The 20,533-nt window shown below is 37.0% G+C and overlaps 1 protein-coding gene across 3 annotated transcripts in view; it reads left to right on the top strand.

Annotated features, from left to right (window-relative positions):
- Positions 1–20,533, top strand: part of LOC139933908 (sodium/calcium exchanger 3-like) — a 93,345-nt gene that overhangs the window by 16,584 nt on the left and 56,228 nt on the right. For all 3 annotated transcript variants that reach the window (XM_071928159.1, XM_071928144.1, XM_071928150.1), the window contains one exon: positions 3,529–5,649. In XM_071928159.1, coding sequence (XP_071784260.1) covers positions 3,863–5,649 — 1,787 coding nt within the window. In that variant the 5' untranslated portion in view covers positions 3,529–3,862. The remainder of the gene's footprint in view (positions 1–3,528; positions 5,650–20,533) is intronic.

Below are 20,533 nucleotides of genomic sequence, written 5' to 3'. Positions count from 1 at the left end.
ACATTAAACTGATTTGTTATCATTTTAAAGCCACAACAAAAGTCACATGTTTTAGTTTCAGGTGAATATTTTGTTTTTGAGGAAAAACTGTCACTGTATTTTCATACAAAACATAGAATACACCCACTTTTTAAAAATTAAACGAGGTGACATGTCCAGCAGGTACATGTACCAACTGCATCCCAGGCTGCAGCATTCACAAGTGTACACCACTGAAGTTTGAATCTTTGGAGATTCTATTTTTTTTGACAGGCCTTTATCTTCTGATTAACAAGGCCACTTCAGATGAAATAATGTCATGGGATGCCTCTACCATTACCATCCTCATTAAAGTATGACCCTTTAACCTTTAAGTAAGTTATCAGATACTCTCTAGGTTTTATCAAATGTATGCTAAACTGCATGGACTGAGAATCTTTAATCATAGAAAACAATGTTCTACTTCACTTACAAAATCATCCCTCCTAAAACAACAAGATTGACTTTGTAGGTAGTAATGTTTAAATAAGGTGATTGTTAAGTTTTGATATAGTTCTTGTTGTTGTGTTTTAGAGTTGAATAGATATGAAATATGTATTTAAAACTCCAGTGTAGGCCTATATCATAAATAATTTTGAAGAGAGGCACCTTCTTCATTAAAAACTTGTGCACGTATCTTCCCAATTGTGTTCCAGTCTTATATTGTTCTGTCCGTGCACAGTTCAATAATTTAAATTCTCTAAATATTTAGACCTGTACTAGAACTAATTTAGCTGCCAATGATGAAGAGTAGCATGGAGCTACATGTAAACTGTCATAGCTTAACAGTCTACTCTTTCATTGCCAAGGTCATACAGATCTATTTTATGTATTCCGAAAACACTGTTTTATTAGACATGTATGATCTTTTGTTTCTACTAATATAGTATCATAAATCATACATAGTATGGATATTATCACAAGAAGGCATTATCAGTCAAGATTGACTTTACGTTGTACTATGGAGGACCAAGTGTGGACAACTCAAAATGGTCATTCCAATTTTCTACTAGTAGAAATTTTTAAATTTGGTTTGGTCGGGAATGTTTGTTCCAATTTTCTGCAAGTAGAAATTTTGAATTTGCTTTCAGACCGCCGGTGTATGATGAAATTTAAAAATTCAAATTTCTTATAGCAGAAAATGAAAATTTTGAAAAGGGACTGTATTTGGCCATAAATTCTGTTTTTACTCTCCCAGGGTTTTGGAAAAATGGGTTGTCCACTTTTGGTCCTCCATAGTTGTACAGAAGAAGCAACACAAATCAACTATGATGCATTGTGTTTAGTGAGAAAACATACCACATTCTGTTTACAGACTAAAAAAAAGCATCAAAAACCTGGGCATCTTTGATGTATCAAATGTTCATCAAAAAGTTTTCTGGAAGAGGGTTTCATTAAAAAAACAACCGTTATAGGGCTAGAAAGCTCAGTTGGACACAACTATTCTGGAGGTCACTGGTTCAAATTCCGCTCTTGTAAAAAAATCTTTGTTCAACCCCCAAATTATTATTAATTTTCCCAGTCAGTTTATCTTGTGGTTCAATCATAACTTGATATTTGAAAATTCAATAGAATGAACACAGATTAAAAAATCAACATTTCCTTCCTAATGAAAAACCTCCCAACCAATCAACTAAGTGTACATGTTTTTTTGTTCAAACAAAAAAATAAGATGGCCAAAACAAGAAGAATCTACGTATCTTCAAATTAAGAAATGGTCAGTTTAAACCCAGTACAGTTCATCGCACCTGCCCAATGATACATGTAATTTGTATGTGTAGTCGAGTCACCACTGGGACTTCTCCCTTTATTCTGAAAATCAAGTTGACACTTTTCATCCATCAGTGAAACGGTCTCGAAGGATATTTCTACGGTTTCAGCGAAGACAACTTCATCTTTGCATAATTGAAAAGACTGGCCGGCAACACGAGTGTCGGTTTCTGTTGAATCCAATGGGTCCGAATCGTCATTGTCAACTAGCAGTATCGGTTTTCGGTCACTGCCTTGTACCCTTTAGTTGTAGCTACAATGCGCTGCACAGGAACGGCAACAGAATTGTTCCTAATTTGTTTAAAGAATACCCGAGGACGTTTGAAAGTGCTGTGATCATGTTTATGGGAGGTTGAGAAAAGAGCTTAATAGTGTCTGGGACTGTGGATCTATAGACGTGTGTGTTACACATGCTACCTGTATTTGTTTATTTTGTACGTAAACTATTATAAAAGGACTAACCATGAAGAAAATGCATCGTTATTTAAGCCCCATCCATGTTTCCGTTGTGTGTATAACTAAACATGTGAAGTTTTTATTGAATACCCGGTCTTCGACTGCCCTTCTCGTATTTAATAAGTAAACCTCTATCATGCTATTTTGTTTACCTGCATTTGTAATTAAATCAGTGTAACAAAATAAAAGCTGGAGATATGGTCTGACCTGATAATAATATTTAAATGAGTACGTAATCACATGTATCTCTTTAATGCATCGTTGCTATTGCACACAGAAAGAGATGGTCAGGGCATGATAAAGGCTGTTGTCTCACCACCAAGATTTGCCATCAAGATATTGTACCATATGAAATGACATTACATCCCCTCTTAGTAGTAAAAGGATCATGGAATTGCATTGCACAAATGCACTGCATATATGCGCGGTGCAAAGCCATTGGCCAATGAGCAACCTTCTTTTTACCTCTACCTGAGGGCTCCCCACTCAAATGACGTCATACATGCATGAGGTATTTTAAGAAGAAAAAATTATATTATACACAGTAATCTCTATTTTTTATCATCTCTTATTGTATAATTTCTCTCGGATTCTACTCTTTGATGTTTGAATGTATTTTTTTATATTGTAACTTAAACGCAATTCAGGCTTTTGACTACAAAGTTTAATTTTTAATAAACCAATAATAATACTTACATATTTGTTCAATTTGTGCGGTGGCACTTTCCTCAAGCTGTCGCCTTCAAAAATGTAGATTTGGCAATTAGTAATCCCAACTCAGTTCAGCTTTGGCAAACATTAACTGGCGTCATACAAATGAAATACAAAATATATCATCTGGTCAAAACTGAGTATAACAATCGCTAAATGATCATATGCACTCTCCGAAATTTCCAAAAGGAAGCTTGTGTTATTTTAGTATAGCAACATAATATTACATATTGAGTTCATAAATCATAAACTATTTTCCAAAGTTTTGTTAATGAGATGTTAATGAGATGTCAATGTTTTTTGTTTATACACAATCTTTCACTTTTCATTTCCATTTCGATGATGGGCTACAGTGGTAAAAAACAACTAAATTGACTTGTCAAATTACCACAAAGTTGAGAGCCGACCCCAATCAGTTATAGAAGTGCAGTACACTAACTAATTGGACAGTATTGATATAAAGATTTGAAAGATTGATGGAAGTATGATGGTCAAGTGGTTAAATAGTTGTGTTTTCTGAATGTCCCTATTCTTAATGGAAAACTAACTTATTTATGATTTTTTCTTTTACAGCCCTCTTCTTGTAGATTGTTGATTTTTGCTCAACATCCTATTGAGTGTGGACAACTGTAACTGAGGATAAGCAAGTACTGAGTAAGTCTTCATTTAAGTGACTATCTGGAAACAATTTATGCTACAAAGACAACTTTTGAGCAGAATTATGCTCGACCCATGGAGGTTCTTGAATAGCTGACTGACATCTTTAAGGAGTTCAAGAAGGCAATGGAAACATCTGCTCACTGAGATACAGGTAGTGATGTGATACCAACCAGTATGCCAGAGAGACTGTTGCAAGTATCAACGACCTTCAGATTTTCACTGTGATTGTAAAGTGATTTTGACAGCCATGGGCGCGTTTGGCTGGGTTAACCGCTTACTGTCAAGGGGAAGTAGAGGTCCAGTCTTGCCTCTAATAGTGATGATCATCCTCATGCAAGCCATGGAGACCATGGAACAAGGTGAAGAAACAGCACCTACCACCAATAAAAAGGCGGGCACATGTCTGCCAGGCTTTATTCTGCCCTTGTGGAAACCTGAAGAGCCTGGGCTTGGAGACAAAGTTGCTCGCGCTATCGTGTATTTTGCGGCATTATGCTTCATTTTCTTGGGCGTGTCTATCATTGCGGACCGCTTCATGTCTGCCATAGAGGTGATTACATCCAAGGAAAAAATGGTAAAGGTTAAGAGACCCAATGGAGAAGTACTAACTGTGAGTGTCAGAGTCTGGAACGAAACTGTCTCTAACTTGACCCTGATGGCCCTTGGGTCTTCAGCACCTGAGATCATGCTATCTATCATTGAAATATGTGGAAATAAATTTGAAGCTGGGAAACTTGGACCTAGTACTATTGTTGGCAGCGCAGCCTTCAACTTGTTTATTATTATCGCTGTTTGTGTGAGCGTTATTCCAGCAGGCGAAATCCGACGCATTAAGCACCTACGTGTCTTTATGGTGACTGCCTCTGTGAGTTTGCTAGCATATGTGTGGCTGTACTTGATAATAGCAACCATAAGCCCTGGAGTAATTGAAATCTGGGAGGGTTTAGTAACACTTTGTATGTTTCCTTTGCTTGTATTGTGGGCTTATGCTGCCGATAAGCGTATCTTCTTTTACCGGTTTCTCCGCAAAAAGTACAAAGCGGAGAAAGTAGTTCGTCGGGACTCAAGTATACATGCAGGTGCTGTCGAACTGGGAATTCCCGGTGAGACAAATGCCAATCACTTTAATCATGACCATGACAATGTGGATTTCCGTGGGAAGAAGTTCCATGACGCGACTGAAAACGACGTTAAGGATTTGGAGGAGACGCGAAAGGAAACAGTGCGCTTGTTGAGGGAGCTGAGAGCCAAACATCCAGATGCAGATCTGCAGGCTCTTGAGCAGATGGCTAATTATGAAGCGCTGAATCAACAGCAGAAGAGCAGAGCTTTCTATCGCATCCAGGCCACACGTAGACTGTGTGGAGCTGGCAATATCCTCAAGAAAACACTAGAGAAGAATCGAGCCAGCATAGCTGAGGTTAAGATTGAGGTTCCTCAAGAGGATTCCTTTGCTCATATCTTCTTCGAGCCAGCCCAGTACACAGTGATGGAAAACGTCGGGAGTTTTAACATCACTGTAACTCGCCATGGTGGTGACATGAGCAGTACCATCTATGTTGATTATCGCACGGAAGATGCAACGGCAAATGCAGGATCTGACTACCATTACGCTGAGGGCACTCTTATTTTCAAGCCGGGAGAAATGCAGAAGGACATCTCCCTGACCATCATCGACGATGATATCTTCGAGGAGGACGAGCACTTCCTTGTGAGGCTCAGCAACGTTCGTGTCGGCGGACCAGACGGGATGTTCCAGAGCAACCAAGAAGAGCCACAAGCCAAGCTCGTGGAACCCTACATGGCTCAGATCACCATCTTAGACGATGACCATGCTGGGATTTTTCAGTTCGAGGAGAAGGAAGTGAAGATCTCAGAGTCGGTTGGCAATTCTCAACTGAAGGTGGTGCGGTCAGCTGGTGCAAGAGGTACAGTGCGTATTCCCTACCGCACTCACGAGGGCAGTGCGAGAGGAAACGGCGTCGACTATATCGATGTAGAAGGAGAGATTGAATTCGAGAATGACGAAACCTGGTAAGTCTTAGCACTTTTTAATATTAAAGTATTGGTAAACTTGCTTATGAATGACACAGTAATGAAACCACAAAAGTATTCTTCTTTAAAGGAGCCAGCAGTTCTTCAGAATAAAAATTGATAGGCATACACCTATAGAGCAGTGCAAATACCATTTTATTTATTGGCCAATTCATAAGATAACTTCTGTAGTGGGAGTGCTTGATTTTGTTTTTATTTGTGACCATCTGATTACACATCACTGCGGAGGAAGCCTTGTTTGTTCATCACTCGGTCAGTATGTAATAGTTAATGAGCAAATGGTGAGCATGTTGTCATTAGTAGATAACATTAGTGGGATGCATTATACGTCGCTGCTACATAGCTATCATTACCCACATGCTGTACATTCCAATTCATACCCAAGGTTTGTCTCTAATGTACTACATGATGTACATGTACTAGAACCCCTCTTGGTTTTTCGTTGAGCATCTTATCTAACCTGCGGCTGATTTCACGAAAAGCTAGGATTAATCCTTTCTCGAGTTAGGCCGGGGTACTCTTCCTAACTCGAACTCGTCCTACGTCCTAAGATTAATCCTAAGTTAGGATGAGTTTGGCTGTCCACTTTTTCAATGTACTTTGTCAGTGAATGATTTCCCTTGTATAGCAGAGCAAAATGCTAAGCAAAATGTTTAGCTTGCTACTCAAAGATTACCATTTGCTACTCAATATAACCATTCTGTGTTCACAAAATCTGCTAAGTTTAAATATTTTGCTATGCAAACGTGCTGGATGAAACCATTCCCTGTCTAAGGCAGCAGTTGTGCACAAGGGATCCATATAGATGGAAGTATTAACCACTTTTTGTAATACACAAGACAGTTTTGCTATACTTATTGGTCGAGAGCGTCACGTGGGTGTGTTTAAATGGCAGATAAAGACATAGCTAGAGCTGTTTATAAGACCAGCTGGCTTCTCATGTTTGGTGCGCAGGCTCATGTTTGCCATATTATTAACATCATCTCAGGATTTTACAATATATTTGTACAGATGCGTATTACATAACCCAACGTGCACAAAACAGTATTTCAAAATCGGAGTGAGGTGTGAGAAATAAAAAAATTCAGTTGAAGAAAGAGTTTTTTGCCCTCATGGAACTGGCCACCCTAGGATAGAATGGAAACTCTGTTACCTGATACTATAAAGCACTGTGCAACAAAGAAAAGTGCTCCAAAACCAAATCTCTCCAAATCAATCTTTGTGAAAGGTTTTTCCTTTTTTTTGCAGCTGGGTAAAAATGGTAAACGTTGTTTATGTTTTATTATACACACACTACACAATATGAAACACGTTGTCAAAATGCGGAGCAGCAATACCTTTTGTGGGATACAATTCTAAGCATTTTTCAATGCAATGTACGCGTTTTAACCTTCACCAGGCCAGGTGCTCACTGTCTGAATTCCGATTAGCTAATGGTCTTCATAGTATTTGCATATAGTTGACTATAATGTTTATGTATACATCAAGGTTTTGTTGTGTTTACAAAAACTCATCATCATAGTTTAACATAATTTCTTTGATATTTTAATTTCAAGGTTTACTGACCTGAGTATATTTTGTGTAGGCAATTAGTGTACATACCTGGCCTGACTTGTGTCAATCTACAAGACCTTCACTGTTCAAGCTCATGCTCTGTTAAATTAGACATTCTTGTTACATGCTGTTGCGCCTGCCATAGTTAAAGTGAAGGTACATTAGAGTAGTATAAGGTACATTCTTTGGTATGGGGCTCATGTATCAGAATTTCTTTTTGCAGGACTGACTTTACTTGATATTGTGCGACAATGCATGTCATTGCTTCCAAAAGTTGAGAAATTGTTCTAAAAAAAATGACTGTCAGACTTTTGTCTTATAGTTAAACAAACAGCTTTATAATACAAAAAGTGAATAAAATGCACTGTATCTTGAAAAGCTATCATGCTCTGGATGTTAAAGAAACATGATTCTTACAATATAAATACACCATATGATGACGTGTCCTGTTTTAACCCACCCTGTTGAAATTGGGCAAGGAACTCTTTGAACATAAACTTAAAAGTCTGCTTTGTAGTCTGCTTCGATCTTTAAAGCTCTATGGAAATATTATACAATTTATTTTTCTTATTTCACAACACAAAAGGTGTGTTGCGCTAATTGGTCTTTCCAGTTGATGGTTTTAATTTCAAGACCTCATCTTTAAGTTGTCATTATAACTCTGAGCAGACAGCTTGGTTTTTTTGACTTGTCGATAATTATCGGATGAACCCTGGAATGTTCCAGTTGCACAACCGTCAAAAGTACAGGCTTATCAATTGCCAGTGATGTTGGACGTCCCTCCCGCTGCTAGGGTGCAGCTGTGCTGGACTAGTGTCATGGGTTGTAAAGATGCTCTTTTCCTTTCTTTCTTCCTTGGGACGGATCGATTTCTGGATTTGAGGCTACATGGTGGGATTTTATCACATTGCACATTGTACAAATAATACATCAAATGTTGAAGGTCAAAGTACATACATTTTTAAGATCTGATACTTGTTACGTATACCAAATATCATATGCAAAAAAAGTCTTTTTCTCAGGCTGAAATAAAATGGTTAAATAGGCCTATTTGTCAATTTTATACAATTAAATTGGCCCTATTTATAACACGCTTTTATCTGGTTAAAAAATACCATGTGACGTAAAAATGACCTTCGTGCAAAAGTTCAAGTTATTTGTGACCCTAATAAAGTATGGTTGAACTGATTTTATAACCTTGACTGAAATTTGTTCCATAGCAAGACATTCAACAAGGTCTTTATAATGGATCGAACAACAATAATTGTGGTGATAAAACTAATAAATATCTCAGTTCCTATATCTCATTAAGTTTACAAATCTAAAAAAGAATTCTGTAAAAATTTAGTCATAAAGAAAGAGTGTGCTTGGAGGGTCAATTCATGATGCCATGATTGATATGCAGACAAAATAGTTGTGTTGTATCGTCTTCTTGTACTGTCAGTTACAGTTTTTAAGTTGTTGCACATTATGGAAGGTGGGATCTTTTACATTAAGTTGCCCGTGGCTCTGCATTCAGGGAAAGGTAACCACATCACACCATGATAATGTGAGTAATATTATAAGTGATGAATATATGCGTATTAGTGATTCCTTTGAGGTTTCTGGATTTCGAGTGACATTTGTGATTCCTCAATTAATGTCTGCAGACGGTGAAACAAAGTGGCGTTGATTGTTCACAGGAACTGGCTAATAGCTTTGTTTCAGAAACCCTATGGTACCAATGCAGGAAGTAATTGATCAGAGTTTGGGGAACTCATTGAAGCCCCCCCCCCCCCTCCTCCAAAATGTCAGACTGGTAAACCGCAATCATGAAAGATCATAACTTGAAAGGTCTTTGCCTTTGCCCTTTTGGTATTGACATCATCGGTGTGTGTTTTAATAAGACGGGGTTTATACACGGAGAACTGGTCATGTAGTAGTCTTAGTCATACCTGATGAATCGTTTCTCCGTCTGGGTTGTGACGTTCTGGAAAGGCCGGGGCTCGGCGGCATAGGACAGCTTACATGAGTTGAAGCTTTTACACGAGATACTTACAGAACCTCTAGAACAGATTTTCACCCTAGGGTGTTGAACATTTTGGCACGCTTGTAAGGACTTTGTGTACCTTGGGCAGAGACGTTGCTTCGCGTCCAGGTCCCCTGGAGCTTTGGGCTAATTTAAAAATGCTTTGATGCCCTATGGTGGAAGCCACTTGCATAAAAACATGCATGCTAACACATTATGTAAACCAGAGAATTTGAATAAATACTTTATAACCTTTAAATGCCAGGTGGTGTTTTTACCACAAGTGCTTTTCTGCACCCAACCCGATTTGTGTACATTTCGTGCAACAGTAGAAAAAAGTAACAGTTTGTAAATTCTGCCTGCCAGCTTTCAAAATACATGTAGTAGCCCTACACATGTACATGTACAAGTACCTGCCATGAGGTAACATAGATGTACCGTGTAGTCTCCTGTTGGCTGTTTATTTAACCTAACCCGCTTCGGCAAACTAATTAAACTGCACGGGTCACTTTCACGCATGAGATGATTATTAGATCTTTAATTAATGAGACTGATACCGGGGCAGTGCAGCTAGATGAGATGAGTTCTTACCAAAGGACGTTATCAAATGACACGTGTCTGATACAGAAGACTGCTAATATACGTTTCATCCATCTCATCGTGGCCGGGAGACGCGGCAGAACAGACTCTATGAGCACAGACAGGCATGGGGTTTATTTCCAGCGTGGTAAAATGTAAAGCTAAATTCTGAGCTGCTCCATCGATCACAATAATATGTACGGGGGGACGCGGCCGGTCTACAAAAATTATGTTCAAAGCCGAAGATTTGTTTTCCTATAAACGCAGAACTGTAATGTATAGAAAGAGGTCAATGATTGGTTTGCATTGTATTAATGGTACAAGTTTGCAGAATTTACACTCCAGTTGGTTAAAAACAAATATGATAAAAAAGAAAAATTAAGCAAGGTGAATAGCTGGAACCAGTACACTCTGCATGGTTCCTATATAAAATCCTCTGGTTTAATTAAATTCCTTAAAAAAAGGATTGCAGTTGTAAAAGACTAAAACCAAATGGTAATTTAAACATATGTAATTTAAAACAAAAAAGTACAGTTGTGCCTTAGGTATAGTGTTAAAGGAACACGTTGCCTTGGATCGGACGAGTTGGTCAAAACAAACGCGTTTGTAACCGTTTTTTTATAAAATGCATATGGTTGGAAAGATGTTTTAAAAGTAGAATACAATGATCCACACAAGTTTGCCTCGAAATTGCGTGGTTTTCCTTCTACTGTGCGAACTAACATGGTCGGCCATTTATGGGAGTCAAAATTTTGACCCCCATAAATGGCCGACGTGTTAGTCGACAAGGTTAAAGGAAAACTACGCAATTTCGAGGCATGTTTGTGTGGATCATTGTATTCTACTTTTACAACATCTTTCTACCCATATGCATTTTATAAAAAACGGTTACAAACGCTTTTCAAAGACCAACTCGACCGATCCAAGGCAACGTGTTCCTTTAAAGGCAGTGGACACTATTGATAATTCGCAAAAACTGTAATTCAAAAACTATTGATATTCACAACTTCATGTGACAATGGTGTTTTTTCTTTCATTATTATCTCGCAACTTCGACGACCAATTGAGTTAAAATTTTCACAGGTTTGTTATTTTATGCATATAATGTGAGATACACCAAGTGAGAAGACTGGTCTTTGACATTTTAGTGTCTAGTGTCTTTATGTCAACATCAATTATGTATAGTGAAGTATGTTTTGACAACAATATAAAAAAACTGTGAACACGCCCGTGATTCAGACGTGTATGTTATTCTTTCTACTTTACTCTGAGTTCTTCTTTTTTTTTTGCATTTTGGAAAAACAGAATCATTGTAAATTTAAATAGCCTGAAAAGTCTATTGCCTACTACACCAGTTGCCATATGTCAACCCCTATACTTGATTATAAGTGCCTTAAGGACCAAAGTATCATATGATGGTAACTCCTTCATCAATATTATCCTGTACGGAGGACCTTTGTGTGCTGTACAAGAAATACTTGCTGTAAGGGTGTACTGTACATTGGTGTATGTACTGCAAGAGATATAGCCCTAAAGTATGGTTCTATGTTGCAGTTTTGTCCAAACATAGTCACTTGATAGTTAATAAGTATGAGGAGGCCACATATTACCTGCACACACGACTAGTGCAGTCTCTTTTGTGTGACTTGATATCTCCTTCCATCAGTTTCCTCTTATGGAGTTCATGTAGTTAACAAACCTAAATACATGGTTGTTCCACAAAACATGTTTGCCTGTATGCTGTATCATGTTGCTGTCTCTGTAAACATGGTCACATAATGTGAACATGGTCTCATAATAAGGAATTTAATACTCAATGATGTGGTAGCTTCATGACACCAGTGCATTCCTTATGGAGTGGATCGTGTACATTATTCATGGTATCTACACACTGTAAGTGCACAGCTGATACCTTTTCATGTAGGCGTGAGGGGACAGTGAGTTATAAGCAAAACACATTGTCTCAGCGTTTTTCCAGGTCATAGTAGTGCTGTTATTGATTGTTCTTACCCTAAAATAATAGCAAGATGTAATTAATGAATTGCAAGGTAATTGAAAAAGGGTACGTGTACGTCACAAGGTCAGACAGGATGGATTGTATAGCAACACAGGAGTAATTGTTTTACCATCACTACATCATAGGGACTAAGAATGTCCTCTAAAGTGTTGATAGACCCAAACATTGAGAGTTTGGTCATGCATCTCCCTCATCAGTCTTATTGTTTTGGACCTCTATATACAATGTAACTCTGCAGACTCAGTCTGATCATGGAGGTAGAGTTCTACCTCCATGGTCTGATGTACACAGTATTAAAGGGCAAGCCTGCGCAATTTACATTATATGTATACAGTATATACTCAGGGTATTTTTTTTTTTAATCTGCATGTATTTTAGAGTATTTACACTAATTCCGTGGTCTAGATTTTAGAAGCCAATGGATTCAATTAAAACTGAAGTAAAAGATTAAAAAATGCTCATAATTAATATGAGACTTGAATGATGTACAAAACATGCGTTTTTTTGACATATACAAATACAAATTTAATTTACCATATCGTGGGATACCCACCCTCTCTGTTTTGCCGTTGAGGATTGGTAAGAAGGGGGGGGGGGTTGGATATGTCAGGGGTGTTCACATGACTGCTAATGGTGCCACATCCAGCAACCACAGCGTCAACACAGCAGCTTGTTTGTGCAGCTTTAAGCATCTGCAATTAAATCAAGCGATTTGGGAGTCGCACAGACAGACGGGTGTGTAGAACGTTTTCCCTAAGGGGTGACAGTCCCACACATTTTGGGCTGAAGCCATGGGCTGATAATACTAAAACATGCCTGTAGGAATAACGGGTTGACGTTGTTATCTCTCTGACTGTGCTTTACAAGCCACATTTATTTCTCTCCTGTCACTGCGTATTGTGTGTGTTACCTAAAAAGGTTAAAGTATGGGGGAAATTTCCCAGAGCCACACCTGTATTATGATAATGTATATAAGAGCATACTTTGAATGGGACTTTTATATTGTTTTATGGAACAGTACATTCAATCGAATACTCTAGTATTCAGTAAACACAACATCCAACAGACCTGTGAAAATTTAATAAAATTACTTGTCATATTTAAGTGAAATCATTAAAAAAAAGTTTGTTTGAGAGAAATGTGTGTATTACATACACAGGGCCCAATTTCATAAAGCTGTTTAGCAGAAAATACTGCTTGACAAGTTTCTCTGCTAAGCACAAAATGAGTGGGGCACCATCGCAAACATTTAAACCTTATGGAATGTTGGCCGGTTACCTGTTTTTGCTAAGCAAGATTTTCCTGTGCTAAGCAGGTTTTTGTGCTTACAGGCTTTATGAAATTTGGCCCAGGGGTATTTTGATTGTGACAATCAAACTAAAGCAGTGATTTGAAGAATCTACTACTGGTATTCCCTCTCCTTTGAAAGTATTTCTCAACCAACTATTTCTCTTGAGGATTGATTGGTGCTGGATCGATCTTGCTTCATAATCAATAAGCTTTTAAGAATGAACTACCTGTACTTTGTCCAAAAAGTGAGCATGAAGTACTGTAAATTTTTCCGAAATAGTTTAAAGTGTCTCTCTCATTGCACATTTAATTTTTTTCTTCTTCAGCAAAATCAAATTATCTCTTATCTTGACATCTTCAAATTTTATTTTAGGTTCTTCTTAATTAAACAGATATATTTACTTTTTGAGCGTTTAAAGTGTCCTTTCACCGCTTCCTCAAAAAAACCTTGGGACACATTTACTTATTTTTCAAACAGAAATATTGATTAAAAAAGAAGAGAAGTGTGTCGGACTGGCGCCCTGGAAGGGACCTGTTTTTTCCGGCCAACTCCTTGAACGGTATGAAGGTGATATGGTTGTAATTACATGCACTGTGAGTATACAAGCAAGTTTAACGTGTGAAGCTGTCAGGCATGCCAGAAGGCCATCCAAAATTCACACTTGAAATTTCGGACAAGTTTACTCGCAGTATTTTTAACACCTTCAAATGCAGGCCAATAAATATTCTATCCAGCATCATGTTTTGCTTTCTAAAAAGAATTGAGATTGTAAAACAGGCCTTGAACTTTGTGGAGGCCGCAGCTCAGAATCTTTACTAGATCAGAATTATATTTACAAGACCAGAGTTAAAATGAGAAGAGTCCCAAATCAAAATGAGAACACAATTTTATCATCTAAATGGTTTTATTTTTTTAAATGAACACCCAAGAGGAGATTTCTCTTCTGTTTTTATGCGTGATACTCAGGAGGAGACTCTTGAAGATGACTAGAGTAAGCTAGTCAAAAACTTGAGAGCAATTCAAGAACTGACTCTGTGGTCGCGAGTGCAGTAAATTACGATCCTTCTGAAGCTAAAGTAGTAGTCCCAGTCTATTTCTATACCCTCCGCCCGGGTTGTTGTTAAAAAGCAGGACAGTTATTTTTCGGAACTGAGAAGTCTCCCGAACAATCCGATAAATCTACTCCGCTGTAGTAGAATACAGAAAGACAATTCTCTAAGAACAAACTCTACCTGGCAAGTAGATACATAATACCACATGGTGTTACCGCAAACCAAATTGATTAAACTTTTTAATTAAAATAATACATGGCAAAACGGAAGTCTCTTGTTAATTTTGTTGTTTATAAAATGCAAAATATTGGATGGAATAGTCTATAATACCTTTGCGACTAAGCAAGTTTATTAAATTATAATAAAACTATGTTTAGCAGCCCACGTTTGTTTGTAACATTCTCTCCAGCCAACTTACACCTAACATTCATTTGCCTGTCTGAAACAAAAAATTATTTGTGTCTACCTGGAGTCACTCCTAATTTAGTCGAAATGCCTGGGCCCAATTGCATAAAGCCTATAAGCACAAAAATTTGCTTAGCATGAAATTTCTTCCTTGACAAAAACAGGATTACCAACCAAATTGCCACAGGATTTTCAGGATAAGCAAACAACAGCTGAATACTAGTATCAAGCAATATGCAACATAGAGAAATTTGGTTGGTAATCATGATTTTATCAAAAAATAAATTTCATGCTAAGCAATTTTTGTGTGCTTACTTTACAGGCTTTGTGAACTTACATGTAGGCCCTGGTCTGAACTGGGTGTTCAGCAGTCACCAAATGGGAGAAAGAAATAGTCCATATTGTGTAAAAACCTTTTGTATTTTTTGTGATACATACATTGTAGGCCATAATATGTGTAAACCTCATGAATTGTAACAATGGGAGGTTCTGATTGGTGAAACCATAGGCCTGCTTGTAAACCATTTTTCTCACATCTGTAAAATCTCATCTCTGGAAATAAAGATCTTCATATAATAGCAGTTTTCATGCCAAGATTATTTCTCACATTTCTTGTACGTATGTATTCCTGCATAATGTATGCGTCATCCATGTAGTCAGGGGAATGTATATTGGCAAAGCTAGCCTTGATTTAGGAGCGACATGGAAATGTCAGGTCAGGAAAGGTCTCACCTCATTGCGTGTTTTCTTCAGAAGAAAGCGATGATTATAAGGCCTACCTGCCCTTTGGCTTGAACTCAAAGTTGCTACAATTGTAGGTCTGATTTTGTGGCAGATTAGACTGAAGCTATTTTGATAACTTAAAGAAAGTTATACATTTTTATTTAAGGTTTTGCATTAAAAAAAGATGTGCAAATGATAACTGATATTTAAACTGGATTTGAATATTATCGCCTGTCCATCAGCTGTGTACAAACAATGTACCTGAGGCGTTGACCGTAGGCATATGTGAACATTTTTGTATGGTTTTTCATTTTGAAACAATCAAAATTTGTTCAGAGAATATGGGTTGAAATCTTTTTTTTTAGGACAAATTAGGGATATCTACATAATCCAGTGCTATGTATTGTACTGTGCTAAACATGATTCTACATTTGCTAGGGCTGAAAAAAAGATTACAGAATTATGTTTACATTAATGTTGTGTGTGGGCGATTTAAAAAAAACACTGGGATGGCGTGTCTGGAAATTATGGAATCGTGACATATTCCATACTTATATCACGTACCGTAGCACATGTTGTAATTGTAGTTCATGGAATTAGCTGTTTATTGGTGAGCGAAAAAAAAAACCTACAGAAATTTGATAATTTGTGATTAAATAGTTGTTCCATCCTAACAGATTTTAATTAGATTGCTATTCCCAAGAAATATTTTATTAAGTAAATAAAATGCATTGCAGAGTACAGTTTTTCACAGCGGGAACAAAATTCAATACAACCACACGGAGATGAAACCATAAAAAAAACACATGCAGCACTTTCTAACATGCAATAGTGAGAGTCATAACAAGATTTTTATTCAAGGCATTTAATGAAATGAAATCACTTCTACATGAGACCATGCTCTTTAAAGTCACCTGGAAATAAAAAAAATTTTCTTTCAAATATAAGAGTAATAAATGATATGCTTACGAACAATAAAACAATTTTTTTTAGTAATTGTTTGTCACGATTTATATGTTTAAAAAATATATAAAGTTGTTTGGGGGGCTGACTCCGCCTACCCCTTTTGTGACGTCAATCGAGGCAGACTTTGCCTGCAATGCGTATAGTAAACACACGTGCAAAGGACATGTACGTCCAAGTCGTGAGTTGGTACATTTCAAAAAGTGTTTGTCTGCATTCAGCAGCAATACACCTGGTCGGCATTTTTTTTTTTTTTGAAACGTACAAACTCACGACTTGGTCCGTACATGTACTTTGCAATTGTGTTTACTCTATTCATTACAGGCAAAGTCTGCCTCGATTGACGTCACAAACAGCGCCCTCTCGGGTCGGGGTCTACTGTTAAATTTGTAAATAACATAAGAACTTATTTTTAAAAACCTTAGTTAACTGTTTATTCACATTCCACTCATCAAAACACATATACTAGTGACAAAAGCTTTATTTTGAAAAAATACCACTTCCAGGTGACTTTAAAAACAAACATCGCGGTCTCTTTATTTGGATTTTATCCATACTGCAAATTTATCATAATCAAAAAATTATGGATGCCATTGTAATATTGTCATGTCAAGGTAGCGCCTGCTCTATTGTGCTATACACATTGGGTGTAAATGACGTGACGTTGGACACTATTCACTAATCAATACACTTGACACCAGCAATTGTGAAGTGTTATGCAACTGATGTACATGTACTGTTTGCAGTTGTGTGTACTTATTTCAGGAAGCAAAACAAAATTGTGCGAACAATTTAAGTCATGTAAATAGAATTTATATAATGCCGTTTGCATGTAATTTGTTGTTGGCCAAACCATTTCAGGTTTAGTTTGTTGTTCTGTTTTTGCTTACTCATCCATAAAAAGAAAGGTACAGTGGATAGCTTTGTATTATACATGAATCATAAAATATTATACTTACAAAAATACAATACTGTCTTCTTGTTTTTGGTTACTGAAGCATACTGGTAGGAACTGCAGCTGATTATACGATAGTCCATTGAACATTTTATTTATGAGAAAAAAAAATCACTTTAGGCCCATTTTGAAATTAAATGAATTTTTGAAATTTGCATTTACATCCATAAATACATTAATGTTATATCCATTTTCGTTGAGAGGAAATCGATGCATGTTGAAATGTGCAATAAAAACATGGTGAGGTTTTTATGTGTGGCTTGTAAGCTACTCTGAGTTCGTTTATATTATTCATACATATAAACATTTTATTTATATTTTATTTGGTTTTTATTTTATTTTATATTATTTATTCATAGAATATATTTAAGTTGTTGTTTTGTACTTTATTTCTATTTGCTCGTATGTTCATATATTTATTTATTTTGTTTTATTTTAACTATTTATCTATTTTAGAGGGGGGGGGTGGTTAGTAGAGAGGATTTGATGAAGTTCAGGACAGTCTTTTATTCTAGTTGGTTAAAAAGTTGAAAGTTTATTAGAAACAAATTCTGTTCAAACGTGCTGTAAAGTGCAATATGTTTCTGTATAATATTCTGTCAACAGGGTTTGCACGATGATGAAATATTTTTTTTTAACCATTACACGCAGCTGTTAACCACCACACAAACAAGCCCTGCAGAGCTCACTAAATGCTCAGTTTTCTACCATCGCTTTCTCCTTGAGCTAATGACCATCGTTACCATAACAACACTGGTTGCTAGGATGGAAATCACACTCACAATTTATCTCTTCTCCATGTCACCATTATATTTGTTAAGCGGAGGCAGAATGCAGATCTTACTGCCAAGCTGGCAAGTTCAATGGCGGATAATGCCAATTAAACAACGGAGTCAGGCATGCTCTTAGAGACAAAATGCAATATATGCAAAGTGTTGTTCTTTCACCTTTTAAACAAGATTTTCTCAGCTCAGTATGTCTCTTGAAAACTGTGATGGCATTTTTAAATGGTCTTGGCTTTGGTGTCCCTAATGATACAGTTAGTGAGAAACGGATTAAGAAAATGTATCGTTAGATGTAACAGAGCATTACTCAGAGCATCACAAAACTGTGGAATGCACTTGGTAGGCCTACATGACAAAAAAATCATTAAAAAAACATAGACAATAATTGATCAGTTGTCATTTATATCGGAGAAAAAATTCCTGATGCTGGTATTAAACCATGTATATTTAGATGCATTCCCTATCTTTTTCTTTGGGAGTTGCCATTGAACAGCTTAATGAAATGAAGTTAAGTGTTCTATAGGCCTAGATCATTATTTTGATAACTGACATGACTGAGTGTGCAAGTCCTAGAGGCTGGTTAGTGAAAGTATTTCCTTGTTACTTAAAGCAACACGTTGCCTTGGATCGGACGAGTTGGTCTATAAAAAGCATTTGTAACCGTTTGTTATTAAATGCATATGGTTAGAAAGATGTAAAAGTAGAATACAATGATCTACACAAACATGCCTCGATATTGCGTGGTTTTCCTTTTACCTCGTCCTGGTCGGCCATTTATGGGAGTCAAATTTTTGACTCCCATAAATGGCCGACCGTGTTTCTTCGCGACGTAAAAGGAAAACCGTGGAATTCTGAGGCATGTTTGTGTGGATCATTATATTCTACTTTTAAGTTATCCTTCTAACCATATGCATTTGTAACAAACGGTTTCAAGCGCTTTTCAAAGACCAACTCGACCGATCCAAGGCAACGTGTTCCTTTAATGGTGTGTTATTCACTTTCAATGTGGGAACACATTTTCACCACATCTGTTTTGCAGAAAAAAAGCTTACCTAGCTCAACATAGTGCCTGCATAATCGTATGCAGGTTTTAGTGCCAGTCATAAAAAAACTCGCTCATGTTAATTACAAATGTTATTAAGATAACTTGACTGTATTAATTTAATGGGGAAACAAACTAATTGAATCTGCTGTTGCCTACAGCATATCACATACCAGCCAAAAAGACACATCATTTCCAATATCTATGAGGTCATTAAATGAGGACTGTTTGATTCATACAATGGTATGAATACAACAAAAATTGTAATTATTAAGCTAATAAATAGTAGTGAATATGATACAAATACAACAAAAATTGTAATTATGAAGCTAATAAATAGTAATAATATATTTAAAGGGGACACAATGCCTACAGGGGTGTATTGAGCTATAACTACATGTATAAATCCATTTTTTATAAAATAGGCCTACTCTTGGAGAAAAAAAAAAGTTTCCTAAAGCAGAGTGGTTGGACCCAACCGTGTACAAACAACAGTATACTCACACACAATAAAAATGAAACAATAACAGTGGGCAAGGCGTGCTACATTCTGTCATTTATCCAAACTTGTCTTGGTAGCCTAGAGGTTGGTAGCCTAGTGTGGTAGCATGGTTGTATTGAGTTTGTATATGTAGATGATTGTACGTCATTTTTGGCCTTGTGGGGTTTTACTGTAGTCGCCCCAGCACATGTGTGTGTTGACTGCAATTTATACATTTTGTTAATTAAAGGTCTACATTTACTGTTAATACAGTTATAGATAGAGTTTGTGAAACTTCATGGAGTCCATCTGGCTGGACTATACCAGCTGCAGGCTATTTTTGCATTGACCTAAAAAATGGGGGAAAGTTACAGAGTAAATAATCTGACTTCTTGCATCAGCAGCAGAGACCTTGTCCATGAGGTACTTCCAGCGCAGTCTATCTCGTCAAAACAATCTAAGCAACAAACCAAGGCTGTAGGGGCAAAATCACTCTGTCCTTTTTTGGGGGGTAAAAGTAATAAACTAAGTATGATGTAATGCTCTTGAATGCAGGGAAGTTGAAAAGCTGGGCCCAGTTTCACACAGATGTTTTATTTAAAGCAGAAAATATTGTGTGCCTGTGTAAAAAAGATGTTTTGGCGAGCTGACTTGTTTTACCAAACACAATGTGCTTGGGTACTTTTTGTGCATTTATAAGCAGCTCTATGATGAAATTTGTCCCAGGCCCAGGGGCTGATTTCACGAAAGCAATCAAATTCGTTACAAGACTAATTGTCACTATTTACAAAGTGATTGTGAAATCACACTTTACTTTTAAGCAACTACGATTGATTTCAAGCTAAGATCAAGCTTAGCTCTTTGTCACAAAGCAATAAAATTCATCGTAAGACAATTTGTCAGTATTACCGCAGTAATTTGTATTGTGACATCACACTTTACTTAGCAATTACGATTGATTTTCAGTTACGGTCAATCTTGGCTCTTAGTGAATCGGCCCCTGTGGTC

This window comes from Asterias amurensis, chromosome 1 (assembly GCF_032118995.1).
Source record: "Asterias amurensis chromosome 1, ASM3211899v1".
Classification (NCBI taxonomy): Eukaryota; Metazoa; Echinodermata; class Asteroidea; order Forcipulatida; family Asteriidae; genus Asterias; species Asterias amurensis.
Note: the sequence above shows the minus strand (reverse complement) of the source record. Positions and strands in the feature narration are given on the sequence as shown.